This window comes from Sus scrofa, chromosome 14, assembly GCF_054392235.1.
Source record: "Sus scrofa isolate SSC_HxYL_T2T_F1_AM1 chromosome 14, Sscrofa_HxYL_maternal_Yorkshire_Landrace_v2.0, whole genome shotgun sequence".
NCBI classification, from domain to species: domain Eukaryota; kingdom Metazoa; phylum Chordata; class Mammalia; order Artiodactyla; family Suidae; genus Sus; species Sus scrofa.
In genome coordinates this window covers 51,199,546-51,215,286 of record NC_139396.1, presented here as the reverse complement: position 1 = coordinate 51,215,286, position 15,741 = coordinate 51,199,546, and the positions used below count along the sequence as shown (strand labels likewise).

Below are 15,741 nucleotides of genomic sequence, written 5' to 3'. Positions count from 1 at the left end.
GCAGATGCTGGCTGACCCCGGGGGAGCCCCCACCCAGGCAGAGCTGTTGGGAAGAGAGGTGGGCAGGTCCCACCTGCCCAACCCTTTGGAACCGCCAGCTGGACAGGCAGCAGGCCTTGCAGAGAGCCAGCCTTCAAATGAAGGGGGCGCAAGCAGCTAAGTCCCCAGTCCTAGAGGAAGTCATTAAGCCAACGCTTCCTTCCCTCCCTTCCCTCCAGCGGCTGCGTCCTGACACACTCGTCCTGACACACTCATCCCACTCCGGGTCAGCAGGACAGAAACTTGCTCGTGCCCGTTAGGGCTCCCTCCTCGCACCCCCTCCGCCTGATCATTAATCAGACCACACAACCTACCAACCCCCTACAAACAACAACTTTGACCCTGACTCATTTCGTTACCGCTTAGTGAGGCGTGAGCCTCAGATGCTCAGCTGGCCGTGCCAACATGCTCTGCCCCACCAGCTGACTCAGACCAGGGGGAACTCAGCCTTTGGCCCCGACAGGACAGGTGCCGATTCACGGTGTGGCATGTGCTCCTTACCTCAGGGCCAGATGGCCCACTCCTGTGCAGCCTCCTATCTGGCCATGGGCAACGGGCCCAGAATGACTGCCCAGGCCACTGTACTGGGCCAGCCAGCTTTATTTACCTCTGTGTCTTCCTCGATCTTGGCCCCTTCTGCCTGCAGAAGTGCTAACAGGGTCTCCAAGGAAGCACTGCTGGATTGCTTATCTGCAAGAAGCAGGAGGCACAATGGGGTGAGGGGGCACCGGGTCATCCTGACAAATCACAATGACCCCCAGCCCCTCAGAACAACACACTCCCCCAGTCTCCTTCCCACTTCCTTTTCACAGAAAGAGTGTACCTTAGCTGGAAAGGTGACAGGAGAGTCATACCTACTGAGCTGACTTTCCGGGAAGACGAAAGGGAGAGGACTTAACACCCAGGACAGGATGGAGTCCACAAGGTTGGGGGTTGTAGTGGCCACTGTCACCCTCTGTGACCTAACACTGGTATCACCCACATTACATATCTCCTTTGGATTTCTGAGTGATAATTTACATAAATAAAATATACACGCCTTAAGTCTATGACCTGAATTTTTATACATATAAAAAACTTTTAATATATATAAACCCAATCACCATCACCCAGCTCACAACACAGAATATTTTCAAAGGCTCCCCAGGCCCCTCCCAGAAGTGCTGCCCCCCCCCGCCCCGCCCCACCAGCGAGGGTTCTGCCTGATTCTGAACTTGACACAAGTGCAATCACACATCGTGTGCTCTGCCTGGCCTCTTTCACTCAGCACATCTCTGAGACCATCTGTGTTGCTGCACAGACCGGCAGCTCATTTCTTTCAGTGCTGTGTGGCAGCAAAAGCTGTGTAAACATTACAACTCACCCCTCATTCTGTACATGGACATCTAGATCGCTTCCTAACTGAGCTATTACAAATAAAGCTATGATGAACATTCGTGTGACTATCTTTTGAGAGACATGACGTCCACTTCTGTTGGGGATAATACCCCGAGTGTGACTGTGAATCACAGAGGATGCATGTGTTTCGCTGTAGCAGGTACTGCCAGACAGCTTCTCCAGTTCTCCCTCCTCCCAGCAATGGAAGCAGTCCACATCCTCAACGGCACTGCTGCTGCCAGTCTTTTCACCTTTATTCGTTCAGGTGGGGCGTGTTGGAATAAACTGCTACGCTGTCATAGACATAATAGAGATCATGGGATGGATGTCACCGGAGACCTCACTGAAGGGGATGATTTTTTCTTTTTTTTTTTTGCTATTTCTTGGGCCGCTCCTGCGGCATATGGAGGTTCCCAGGCTAGGGGTCCAATCGGAGCTGTAGCCACTGGCCTACGCCAGAGCCACAGCAACGCGGGATCCGAGCCGCGTCTGCAACCTACACCACAGCTCACGGCAATGCCGGATCGTTAACCCACTGAGCAAGGGCAAGGACCGAACCCGCAACCTCATGGTTCCTAGTCGGATCGTTAACCACTGCGCCACGACGGGAACTCCTGAAGGGGATGATTTTTTAACCTTCTCTTAATCTGAGTTTCCTTGAAAGCTATTCCAAAGCACTCAGACCTCAACAGTAGTCAGTTCCTAAATCACTTCATAATGGCTGCACATTAAAGTGTGACATTAAAATATTCTTGGAATTCCTGTTGTGGCTCAGAGGGTTAAGAATCTGACTAGTATGCATCCATTAGGATGCAGGTTCAATCTCTGGACTTGCTCAGTGGCTTAAAGGATCCGGCATTGCCCTGAGCTGTGGTGCAGGTGGCAGATGTGGCTTGGATCCCGCGTTGCTGTGACTGTAGTGTAGGCTGGCAGCTACATCTCTGAGTCAACCCCTAGCCTGGGAACTTCCATATGCCAAGGATACAGCACTAAAAAGAAGCTCTGCCCCCGCCCCCCGCTGACAAAAAAAAAAAAATACATCTGCCTTTTTTCTGTGCTGTTTGAAAAAGGTGAGTCTTCTTTTCCTAAATTCGTGACACAGGAGTTCCCGTCGTGGCACAGTGGTTGACAAATCCGACTAGGAACCATGAGGTTGTGGGTTCGATCCCTGCCCTTGCTCAGTGGGTTGAGGATCTGGGCCTTGCCGTGAGCTGTGGTGTAGGTTGCAGACGCGGCTCAGATCCCACATTGCTGTGGCTCTGGCGTAGGCCGGTGGCTACAGCTCCGATCGGACTCCTAGCCTAGGAATCTCCATGTGCCACGGAGGCGGCCCTAGAAAAGGCAAAAAGACCAAAAAAAAAAAAAAAAAAATTCATGACACAATTCTATATATAAATTATTTTTTTGCAGCAGTAATCACTGTCTTAATCTGAAATTGCCCCCAAATAATATTTCTCTCCTGGTAGTACAAGAGCTTGAAAATGTGCCCTTCTCTCAACTCTTTATTCCTGAAAGATCACCTTAAAAGAGTTACCTAATTTGGTCTTCTTTATCTGATAGGCTTCAAAGAGCACCTGGAGTTCCTGGTACTTTTGGGTCAAACGTGCTTTCAGAGAGTCCAGCTGGGGCTGGTACAGAAGGTTGCCTTCCGCCAGGCTCCGGTTGCTGGCCAGCGTCATTTCTTTATTAAGCTGAACGTTCTGCGTCTGCAAGGACCATACAGGGTGATGAGAACCGGCATGTTAGTCCCCGAGCCCCACCCCTGGGGTAGGCTGGGCAGCTAGCCGCCCCCACCCCGACTCCAGTCCCGATTTCTAGTCTGGACAGTTTGGATGCTGCTCCCCATTCTTAAAGAACAAGGCCACTTTCTCTCCAATGTGTCTGCAGGACAGGCTCTGTCCCAGGAGCTGCCTATCGAGGCTTTCGCCCCATCAGCTGGGCTGTGACAGGAATTCCTTACCACGGCTGCCGTGCCCTCAGGAGTGAACAGCTCTAAAGACATAGGGCTAGATTCTTCCATAACAAGCCGCTGCTGCTCCAGACAAGTTAAAGAACCACTTTTTATCAGAGGAGGGCCAGTTGGCGTAGTGTCAACTCAGGCTTACTCACCAGGCTTCGAGATCAAACACTGAGACTCTGGGAAGGAATCTGCTCAGTGACCCTGTTCTATTCTCTCCCCACGCCCACCACTGGCTCTTCTGTGTCTGAGCTCCCTGGCTCCTGTGGGAGATGCCTGGACCCCAGGAGTGAAAGGGGGAAATGGGAGGTCTGAGAAAAGGTGAGCAAGTCCTAGGAAACATAACCCAAAGCGTATGGGAACAGAAAAGCAAAAACACCAACACATGGCAGCCTAGTTCCCTTTCCACTTGCTCAGGATGGGCTCCTCCACCACAGTCAGCCCTCGGCAACCTTGCCTTCAGGATCTGAAGTCTCAGTAGTACTCGATTCCTTCCCCTCCCCCATCTGCCCCCGTTTCTTTCAGAAGCTCGCCTTCAGCCCCACACCAGTCATCTCATTCTTCCCTTAATATTTTCTACACCCCACCCAAGCTGGGCTATTTTCACCACTACTTCCTTCCTCTTGCTGGTCTGACTGCAGATTCCCGGCCTCGTGGCCTCTGTTCTGCACCCCTCCCCCCTAGCCATACCCTTTCGTGCCTGTGCACAGTTCCCAGTGTGCACGTGCACGCGCGTGCGCGCACACGTTAGAGAACAAAGAAAAAGCCCTTGGAAGCGGGCTCCAGAGGAGGCCCTGAGCACCAAGCAGGGGGGGAGGCGTCCTTGGCAGATGCATGACCTGCATCTCCTACTGGGAAGATGGGCCAGGGCCCTCAAGATGAGGCTCAGTTTAAAGAGGAATTTAAATTAAAATAGAAAATTAAGTCTCTAGCTCAACACTATAAAATCAGTGCTGTAGAAATACTCAACTCTTTCGGCTTTTAGCCAGCAAGGACAACGAGGCATGGAAGATCTAGTTTAAGTGGGGTTCCTGGTCCTGCAGGGCTTTGGAAGGAAGGGGGCTTCCCTCACCCCTGAATCCCCCACCCACAGCAGTTTGCCCTCCAAGTGCGCTGTATCCCCAGGTCCTGCAGAAGACTCTTTCCTTAGATTAAGCCATTAAAAAGAACAAAGAAACAGAAAGAAGCCATTGTACTCTGGAAAACAGCTTGGCAATCTCCTTTTTTTGGCTATGCCCATGGTATACAGAAGTTCCCAGGCCAGAGATCGAACCCTTGCCACAAGCAAGAGACCAGAGCCGCTACAGTGACAATGCCAGATTCTTTTTTTTTTTTTTTCAATGCCAGATTCTTAATCTGCTGCACTACAAAGGAACTTCACAGGCAATCTCTTTTAAAACTGAATGTGCATCTACCACACCATCTAGAAATGATATGCATGGGCATTTATTCCAGAGAAATCAAAATTTATGTTCACACAAAAACCCACACATGAATGATCAGAACTGCTCTCTCTGTAATCAACCCAGGTGTCCTTCAGCAGGTGAGCAGTTAAAGAGAGGGCTACCTCCGCACCTCAGAGCACAGTCCAGGAATAAGGAAGATGAGCTGCTGAGATGCATGGCAGTTTGGAGGGAGACCCAGGGAATTAGGGTAAGTGGGAAAAAAAAAAAATCAGGGAATTCCCATTGTGGTTCAGCAGTAATGAACACAACTAGTACCCATGAGGATGCAGGTTCAATCCCTGGCCTTGCTCAGTGGGTTAAAGATCAGGTGTTGCCATGAGCTGTGGTGCAGAGGTTGCAGACGAAGCTTGGAGCCTGCATTGCTGTGACTGTGGTGCAGGCCAGCAGCTGTATAGCTCTGATTCCACCCCTAGCCTGGGAACTTCCATGTGCCATGGATGCGCCCTAAAAAGAAAAAAAAAAATCAACCCAAAGTGTCACAGATCCTATCCTTCTGTGCATACAACATTCTTGAAATTCGCAAACTACAGATATGGGGACAGATCATGGTTGAGGGGAGGAAAGCAGCTACAAGAAGGTAACACAAGGAGTTCCCACTGTGGCTCAACAGTAACAAACATGACTAATACCCATGAGGACAAAGGTTCAATCCTTGGCCTTGCTCAGTGACTTAAGGATCCAGTGTTGTCCTGAGCTGTGGTGTAGGTTGCAGACCCGGCTCAGATACTGCATTGCTGTGGCTGTGGTGTAAGCCGTCAGCTGCAGCTCTGATTCAGTCCCCACCCTGGGAACTTCCATATGCTACAGGTGCAGCCCTAAAAAGCAAGGGGGAAAAAAAAAGGCGGCTACACAAAAGCTCCTTTTGGCTATGGGTCCCTGCTCTGACCAAAACCCTGATGCGGGAATGGACTAGAATTTTGCAAGATGTCATTGGGGGAATCCGGGCTCCAGGTACAGAGGATCTCTCTGTTCTTATACTATGTGTGAATCTATAATTATCTCAAAATTTCAAGTTTAACGGGAAATAAACACTTGATGAGATCTTTTGCTCACACTGGTCTCATCTGATGGACAAGACAAGGACGGGTGTTCAAGGTGCCCCACATGCCCTGTCATTCTGACTCAATCCGTTCTGTGTTTAGTGAACACTTACCGAGCAACTATTACCTTCCAGGTCCTAGGTTAGGCAGAGAAGTGAGAGGAACAGGTGCATTCCTATCCTCAAACTGAGAATCAGCAAAAATGGAACCAAAATCATTGCACCCTGATCTCTGAGCCCTGGGGTGACCTGTCATCTCACTTGCCCCATTCTGACAGTTCTGAGAACAGAGATCACCCCCTATAGCCACCCCCAGCTCCTTCTCATTATCGGGCCCAAGCTTAGTGTCTTGTTCGCAGAGGCCTCCCTGACCCCAGGCCAGCAGCCACCCTCTGTCACAGCACCCATTTCTTTCCTGCCACTAAAGGCAATCAGTAGGCACTGGGACTGGGTCTGTGCTCCCCACTGGAGCATTACCGACAGACAGTATTCTTTTTTTTTTTTCTTTGTCTTTTTGCCATTTCTAGGGCTGCTCCCTTGGCATATGGAGGTTCCCAGGATAGGGGTCTAATCGGAGCTGCAGCCACTGGCCTACACCACAGCCACAGCAACACGGGATCTGAGCCGCGTCTGCAACCTACACCACGGCTCACGGCAGTGCCGGATCCTTAACCCACTGAGCGAGGCCAGGGACCAAACCTGCAACCTCATGGTTCCTAGTCAGATTCGTTAACCACTGAGCCACGATGGGAACTCCAACCGACGGGCAGTATTCTATCTGTGAGGTGCCAAGCACCCAGCACGTACCAGCCACTCAGCAAGGATCTGCTGAATGAATCAGAGACCCTCCTCACCCCCAAAAAGCCAGTCACTTGAGGCCAAGTCTGGCAAAGAAGGTGGGTAACAAAACAAGGAGTTTAAAAGAAGATGAGCTGTGCTTGTCAAGCAACACTCGCCCCAACTCCTTTACACAACAGACCGGCGCCCTCACTAGAGCCCGTTGGGCCTGCATCTGTCAAAGGTCTCACACACCCCGGATGTAAGGGTGCTCCAAACTCGGAATTTCCCTGTCTTAAGCACAGGTCTCCCCAGGGGCCGCTGCAGGAGCACTGGCATCAGCGGGAGCACACGGTCCTGGCACGCTGGCAAACACCACCCTAGAGCAGGGGCCCTCAATGTCAGCTGGACATCAGAAACACCTGAGGGGGAGGGGGTGCTGATAAATCCCCAATACCCAGCCCAACACTGATCAGCCCAATTCTCTAGGAGGGGCCAGGCCTGGAGAGTGTCTGCAAAGCCCCCCAGGTGATCCCAGCATATGGCTAAGCATCACTGATTCACAGCTTCACCTAGAATATACCTACCAATCAATTTTATTCTCATAGATCTAAGTCAGGTCAAAATCATTTCTCCTACGTGTCATGCACAGGATTGACAAAGGCAAAATAAAACTTCAACAGACAAAGATAAATGTTAAACTGGTATTCAGGTATTCAGTGTTTTTGTTTTGTTTTGTTTTGTTTTCTCTTTTGGCCGTCCCCTGGCACATGGAGTCCCTGGGTCAGGGCTCAGATCCCAGCCCCAGTTTGGACTTACATCCAAAGGCGTGGCAACACCAGATCTTTTTAACCCAGTATACTGGGCCAGGGATTGAACCTGTGTCTCTGGTGTGCAGAGATGCTGCTGTTCTGCTGCACCACAGCAGGAATTCCCAGATATTCAGATGTTTTTACATAAACATCTGGAAATTCTCAGAGGCCACCCAAGGTGCACCCACAGCATTCTCCAAGTGGACAGTGGGGACAGTGGTAGTGAGGACAGTGGCCAGGGTGTAGGATGAGGTGGGGAGAAGTCTCTGATAAAGCTCTTCCAACACAACCATCAGCCCTGCACAGCTTCTGATGCTGCATTAGAGAAAGACCTTCCTCCCCAACATTCCTTTCCATCGTTCCAGTTGAGAAAAAGGGGGAGGAAGCTGCCAGCCTTGTCCTACTGTTTGCAAAGCAAAGGCAGGGACAGGTCTCTGAGGGGTCATGCACATCACACTCAGCAAGGCCCACATGGTGGCCACTCTGGGCAATGTAGGATCCCACCGATCTGTACGACTGACCAGGCATCCGAAGAGGCCCACTTACTCCAGGAGGCCTTGTGCAGAGTTGAGATGCTGAAATTGAAAATGGGGCCCAACCTATTAATGGTTTCTCATGATCCTCTTTCTTAACCATTGAGAAATATTTTCAGGAAATAATCTCTCTGTGGTAATGAAACATTTTTATAAATGTGCTCAGTTTCACTTCCATTTCTTTTTCTGTTCATAATCAAAGAAAACTGAGATGGGCGACAGCAGCACTTAGAGTAGGATCCATTTATATAATGATTTCTTTTTTTTTTTTGTCTTTTTGTCTTTTTGTTGTTGTTGCTATTTCTTGGGCCGCTCCCACGGCATATGGAGGTTCCCAGGCCAGGGGTTGAATCGGAGCTGTAGCCACCGGCCTATGCCAGAGCCACAGCAACGCGGGATCCGAGCCACGTCTGCAACCTACACCACAGCTCACGGATGGTTAACCCACTGAGCAAGGGCAGGGACCGAACCCGCAACCTCATGGTTCCTAGTCGGATTCGTTAACCACTGCGCCACGACGGGAACTCCTATATAATGATTTCTGTGCCTCTGTCCATCCATGAGCAGAGCTGTCTGAAAGGATTGCCACTTAACGCTGACAGTGACCTCTCAATGGTGTGGCTCTTTTTCTTTTCCTCTTTCTACTTGTGCACAGTCTTTCACTATAATAAGCATATATAAATTTAAAGAAAGTCTTTGTTTCATTAAAAAAAAAAAAAAAACCCTGTTAGGTATTAATAGAATCAGAGGACAGAGGCTCTAGGGAGATAAGCAGTCTTTTTTTTTTTTTTTTTTTTTTTTTTTTTTGTCTTTTTGCCTTTTCTTGGGCCACTCCTGCAGCACAGCACATGGAGGTTCCTAGGCTAGGGATCTAATCAGAGCCATAGCCACCGGTCTACGCCAGAGCCACAGCAACGTGGGATCCAAGCCACGTCTGCAACCTACACCACAGCTCACGGCAATGCCAGATCCTTAACCCACTGAGCAAGGGCAGGGATCAAACCTGCAACCTCATAGTTCCTAGTCGGACTTGTTAACCACTAAGCCATGACGGTAACTCCAAGCTGCCTTTCTTTTAAAAAAAAAAAAAAGGAGTTTCCTGGTAGCCTGGCAGTTAAGGATTAGGATCCAGCACTGTCACTGCTGTGGTTCAGGTCTGATCCCTGGCCCGGGAACTTCCACATGCTCTGGGCACCGCAAAAACAAAACAAAAACCCAAGGTCTTTTAAAGATACTTGTCCATGCAGAAGGGAGACCCCTTTATCTCCTGGGAGCCTTACATCACACAGGACATTCTCAGAGAATGTACACTCTACCTCAAATGCACGGGTCACCATTTATTTATTTGGGTCAGGTGAGTGTGGCAGAAGATAAAGTTGGTTAAGAAGGAAAACAGGCACGAACTCCCCTCTGGATGACCCTCGCCATGGTTACAAACACGAAGCCCTCGAGGAGACCGCCTGCACCCCACTGTCCAGGTTGGGTCAAGGTTCAGGTCTGCAGTGGATGTTTTCCAAACCAGATGTTTCTACAATGTGGAGTTCTGACTCAGGCTGGCTGGTCTCCCCCTTCAGCTATAATCGTACTTGTGCCTTCCTAAACAGCACAGCCGGCCAATTTGCCCGTTTCCAAGCTAAATCTTTTCATGGAAAAGTACTCAAAGTGGTCCCTTACTCCTCCTTTCCATTCAATATAATCCTTATCATAACAAAGTCAACTGAATTACATTAGCAAATTTTAACAAAATAGATGGAAATGTTTAATCTTATTGGAAGTCCTTTAAATGCTCAAAATTCAATAAGTACTCAATCTGGGCTGGAGAACCAAGATGCAAACACAGGTTTGCCCACTCACCTACCACCATGATCAGAAGGCCTAGTATTCATATACAGTCAACAATCTCATTTTCTTTAACAAGTGAACCTTTGTGCGGTAAATAAAGCTCCCTGGCCTGGAATGCCCTCCTTCTCCAAATCCCTGCCTGGCAATGGCTCTGGGCCTTTTTTCGACCCCAACAGCCACACGAAACTACTCTTGCTCACTGATCGCAGGGCGCTCTCTGAGGCACAATTCACACACCACTCAATCCATCCATTCAAAGTGCTCAACAATGGAGTTCCCGTCGTGGTTCAGTGGTTAACGAACCCGACTAGGAACCATGAGGTTTCGGGTTCGGTCCCTGCCCTTGCTCAATGGGTTAACAATCCGGTGTTGCCGTGAGCTGTGGTATAAGTTGCAGACGCGACTCAGATCCAACGTTGCTGTGGCTCTGGCGTAGGCCGGTGGCTGCAGCTCCAATTCAACCCCTAGCCTGGGAACCTCCACATACCGCAGGAGCAGCCCAAGAAATAGCAAAAAGACAAAAAACAAAACAAAAAAAAACCAAAGTGCTCAACAAGGTGTCAAACCGCATCAGCCCTGAGGATGTCTACACCCACCATCTCCTTGAAAAGCAGGCCTTTACTAAATGCCTCCCACCCCTGAGTCCTCCAAGCTGAGTGTCCCCTGTCTTGCCAGAGGCCCCAGTGATAAAAGTGAACTGGCTTTCCCTATAAAATACAATGACATTTGAGCTTATTAATGACTAGTTTTACTCTGGCTAGTTCACAGTGCTTGTTTGTTCCTCTGCTTACTCAGTTCATCTGGAAAAGGACCTTCTGAGGTGCTGTCACCGCTCCAGGGAGGGCAGGCGATGGACACAGGAGTAAACCCTGTACTCGTGGAATGCCCACTCACTGAAGACAAATTAAAACAAAGTCACACCAACTGTTATTACCATGTCAAACGGAGTTTTAACTCTGCTGGGAGTGATGGGTGCTTGTAGTAGGCTGAATGGTGAGTCCCAAAAAGATATGTCCACATTCTAACACCTGGAACCAGGGAATGTGACCTTACTTGGGGAAAGGGTCTTCACAGATGTAGTTAAGTTAAAGCTCTGGAGACATAGATCATCCAGGATTATCTGGGTGGCCCTAAATCCAACGACAAGTATCCTTATAGGAGACACACAGCAGAGAAGGCCATGTGAAGACAGAGAGGAGAATGAAGTGATGCGGCCACAGGCCAAGGAAGCCAGCATCACCAGAAGCTGGAAGGGGCAAGGAATGGACTGAGCCGGAACCTCTGGAGGGAGCATGGACACCCTTGAGTTTGGACCTCTGGCCTCCAGAATTGTGAGACAATCAATTTCTCTTGTTTTAAGCCACCGAGTTTGTGTAATTTGTCATGGTGTCCACAGGACACTAATCCAAGGCTGGAAGCTTCCCTCTCTGCTTGAAATCCACTCTCCATCCTGCTCTGTGCCCCAGAGGCCAACTGGCTGAACTACATCCATCACTTTAACTGACCCCTTGCCTTCAGGTTCCATCTGGATTCAGTGGTATGGACGGAGAGGGGGAGGGGAGTCTCTGGGTCTCCGCTCTCTGAGGAGAGAGGGGGGTCACTATAGGCAACCACCTCCCCCACCCCAATCCAAAGCAGCCCTCTCTCCCTCTCTGGTTCTCCATGCCCTGCTCCATCCCTCAGGCCTGCAGGTAGGAGTACCTATGGCAAGCCCTGCACTAGCCCAGCAGGGTCTACACCCACATTCCCCAAGCTGAGTGCCCATCTTGCCAGAGACCTTACTGATTCGACCAGAATGACTTTCCTCATGAAATACAATGACACCTGAGCTTGCTCTCACCCTTTTGATGAGAACTTTCAGCACCTTAAGATGAGAACCGTGCCTTGTTCACTCTCCAATGCCCAGAACTGGCACAGTACCCAGGACAACATGGGCATACTGCTAAATACTTGTTCAACTTAACCTGGAAGACTCCTGACTGCTGGTGCCTCAGGCCACTATCTGTCAGTTGTTAAAACCTTGCTAAGCTGTTCCAAAGATTAGCATCTTTGAATGTTTATAATAAATTTGTAGACAGTAACATAGAGTAAATAATTCTTGTTACGAAAAACGAGTTTTTAAAATTTGCACCCCTATTTCATCTCAGGAGTGATAAAAGTTTCGAAGCAAAACATAAAGGGAAAAAGTTGAAATTATGACAGTGACTGCTCTAAAGCACAACTACCTATCATTGCGCAGAGACATCAGACATGCACCATGTACTTGGAAGCTCCTCAGACACAGATCAGCTTCACACAATCCCATTCTCAACCGAAATTCAGCCCTCCTAGAAAGCGCGTCAGAATGTTGGAGTAACACTAAGATTGCAATGGCCTTGAAGCCACTATATTTTACTTTTTTTTTTTTTTTTGCTTTTTAGGGCTGCAGGTGTGGCATATGTAAGTTCCCAGGCTAGGGGTCAAGTTGGAGCTATTGCTGCCAGCCTACACCACAGCAACTCCAGATCTGAGCTGAGTCTGCAACCTACACCATAGCTCACAGCACCACCAGATCCTTAACCCACTGAGTGAGGCCAGGGATCAAACCTGCATCCTCATGGGTCCTGAACAGGTTCGTTAACTGCTGAGCCACAAAGGAACTAATTATCTTTTTTTTTTTTTTTTTTTTTTTTTTAAATCACTCAAACTCCAGTGCCTAGACTATACCTCACAACAGCCACAAGAATACACTCCAGGAGTTCCTGTCATGGCGCAGTGGTTAACGAATCTGACTAGGAACCATGAGGTTGCAGGTTCGATCCCTGGCCTTGCTCAGTGGGTTAAGGATCCGGCGTTGCCGTGAGCTGTGGTGTAGGCTGCAGATGCAGCTCGGATCCCGCATTGCTGTGCTCTGGCTTAGGCTGGTGACTACAGCTCCAATTCGATCCCTAGTCTGGGAACTTCCATATGCGGTAGGTGTGGCCCAAGAAAAGGCAAAAAGACAAAAAAAAAAAAAAAAGAACACACTCCAACACAGTGGTTCATTCATCCATTCAAGAAATACTTATGGGACTTCCCATCATGGCACATTGGAAACAAATCCGACTAGGAACCATGAGGCTGCGGGTTCAATCGCTGGCCTCACTCAGTGGGTTAAGGATCCAGCGTTGCCGTGAGTTGCGGTGTAGGTGGCAGATGCAGCTCCAATCCTGCGTTGCTGTGGCTATAGTGTAAGCCGTCAGCTGCAGCTCTGATTCAATCCCTACCCTGGGAACCTCCATATGCCGTGGAAGCGGCCCAAGAAATGGCGCAAAAAAAAAAAAAAAAAAAAAGCACTTCTGAATACCGTGTTGAGTACTTACTGCATGCATGGCACTGTGCCACCTTCCCTCCCTGCAGTATCTTCCTTTATTCCTATAAGGGTGAGACAAATCTGTCCCCATTTTACTCAGGAAAAAGGAAATGCAATCTTATGAAGGCTTCAGAGACCACCAAAGTCACAAGTGCCAGGAAGTACCTTCAGAGCTATGACACTATTAGGATATTTTGTCTCCAAGTGTGTTTTCTACATGATCAAGCCATGAATTATGCCAAAGAATCTACTCTACTACATAGAATTCAATCTACTGACACTTCTGTTTTCAAGTTCCTATAATCACCTACCTAAATTTCCCTTCTATTTATGTTTTATCTTTCATTTTTTTTTTTGACATGTGGAACTTTCCTGGCCAGGGGTCAAACGCACACCACAGCAGTGACAATGCTGGGTCCTTAACCAACTGCACCACCAGAGAACTTCTTTTACCTTTTTATTAAGAATATGTCAAACACAAAGCACAAGCGGAGGTTAAGTATAAGGAATCCCCTTGTGGCCTCCTCCCAGGTTCAACAATTAGCAATATTTGCCAATCTTGTATCACCTATACTCCCATTTGGGGGGAGAGTATTGTAAAGCAAATCTTGGCATCGTATCATTTCACCCTTAAAAACTTTAATATGTCTCTTCGATGGGTAAGAACTTTTTAACAAAATGCCATAACTACACTTACTAAAATTCCCTAATTTCATCTTCTGGAAGTATTGGCTTGAATTCCTCTATGAGCATTTTGCCTCACCTGTGTGAATATCTGAAATAATTTATATAGGAAAAGCAGGATGATTTGATTACACCATCCCTCTACATTTTTTTTTTTTTTTTTTTTTCTGTTTTCAGGCTGTACCTGTGGCATATGAAAGTTCCCCAACTAGGGGTCAAATGGGAGCTGCAGCTGCCAGCCTACACTACAGCCAGGGCAACAACAGATCCAAGCTGCATCTACAACATTCGCCAAAGCTTGCAGCAACGCCAGATCCTTATCCCTCCTGAGCAGGGCCAGGGATCGAACCCACATCCTCACAGACACTATGTCAGGTTCTTAACCTGCTGGGCCACAACAGGAACTCTGCCCCTCCACTTTTAAAACCAACTTTTAGAGGACTGAGTTACTGCCCAAGCAACCTCCAAGAAACGGCCAATAAGCTTTTCTGGAAATACCATTTTTATTGTGTGTTTTTAATGTTTTAATCAGCTGTTGTCATTAATCTTTCCAATGCTCAAACTGTCCATGGCCAGTGGGAGATACACGGAACTGGCTCTGAGGCTGACAAACCCCAGAGACTTACAGCTTCCCTGCTCTCTGGTAAAACAAGATGTCCCAGATCTACCTATACATGTGCTGCCCCCAACCCAGACCCGCCCTTCTCAAAGAAATACTGCTTCTTTTTGTGGGAAATTCATTTTGATTGATACTTTCCTCTCCAAATAAAATAGAAAGTGATATATAATACAAAGATAAAAAATGATAGAGGAGTTTCTGTCGTGGTGCAGAGGAAACGAATCCGACTAGGAACAGCAATGTTTCAGGTTTAATCCCTGGCCTCGCTCAGTGGGTTAAGGATCCAGCGTTGCCATGAGCTGTGGTGTAGGTTGCAGACATGGCTCGGATCCTGTGTTGCTGTGGCTGTTGTATAGGCTGGCAGCTGTAGCTCCAATTAGACCCCTAGCCTGGGAATCTCCATATGCCTCGGGTGATGCCCTAAAAAGAAAGAAATCTTAGCCTTTGTGCTTTCTACTATTTCTTTATTTAATTCATTTTGGCCATGCCCAAAGCATGGGGAAATTCCCAGACCAGGGATCAAACACACCACAGCAGCGACCCAAGCCACTGCAGTGACAACGCCAGATCTTTAACCTGCGGCGACACAAGGGAAATCCCTGTGCTTTCTACTAAAAAAGTTCAGGTTGCATTAAGTCTTAAGATAGAGCTTATGTATTAGGTGACAAAAAAGGGTGGCAGATATTCAGCAAGGTTAACCTCATCTCTTTTTGTTGTGCTATACTTGATCTAGCTCACCAATTAATTTTAGGGTAGATTTCACAAAAGTCACACGCAGTTTGAGTTTTGGGCTTTAATACTAAAAATTAGATTGGAGTTTCTGTCGTGGCTCAGCGGTTAGCAAACCTGACTAGCATCCATGAGGACGCAGGTTCAATCCCTGGCCTCGCTCAGTGGGTTAAGGATCCGGCGTTGCTGTGAGCTGTATTGTGGGTCGCAGATGTGGCTCAGATCCTGTGTTGCTGTGGCTGAGGCGGAGGCCAGAGGCTACAGCTCCGATTGGACCCCTAGGCTGAGAACCTTCATGTGCCACAGGTACAGCCCTAAAAAGACCAAAAAAAAAAAAAAAAAAAAAAAAAGTTATATTATTAGAAAACCCAAATTCATCTTCCATTCAGTGAAATGACCCGTCCAGTAATGAATTCATTTCACCTGAGTCTTCCAACTTACAGCAGGCTTTCAGGTGGAGCCTGCAATCCAACCCTACAGTATGTCAGAGATGAGCTGAAAACACAACTCAAAGTGGCTTGATTCAATCCAAAATG

General features: G+C 48.2%; 1 protein-coding gene across 4 annotated transcripts in view; it reads right to left on the bottom strand.

Moving 5' to 3' along the window:
• Positions 1 to 15,741, bottom strand: part of VPS37B (VPS37B subunit of ESCRT-I) — a 31,599-nt gene that overhangs the window by 2,373 nt on the left and 13,485 nt on the right. Inside the window, exons 2-4 of one of the 4 annotated variants that reach the window (XM_084992671.1) lie at positions 2,711 to 3,122; positions 1,403 to 1,852; positions 647 to 729 (exon numbers count right to left, since the gene is read on the bottom strand). In XM_084992671.1, coding sequence (XP_084848797.1) covers positions 647 to 729; positions 1,403 to 1,424 — 105 coding nt within the window. In that variant the 5' untranslated portion in view covers positions 1,425 to 1,852; positions 2,711 to 3,122. Of the gene's footprint in view, positions 1 to 646; positions 730 to 1,402; positions 1,867 to 2,710; positions 3,123 to 15,741 lie in introns of all 4 variants that reach the window. The other 3 variants (XM_084992672.1, XM_084992670.1, NM_001243371.1) reach the window with 3 other exon arrangements.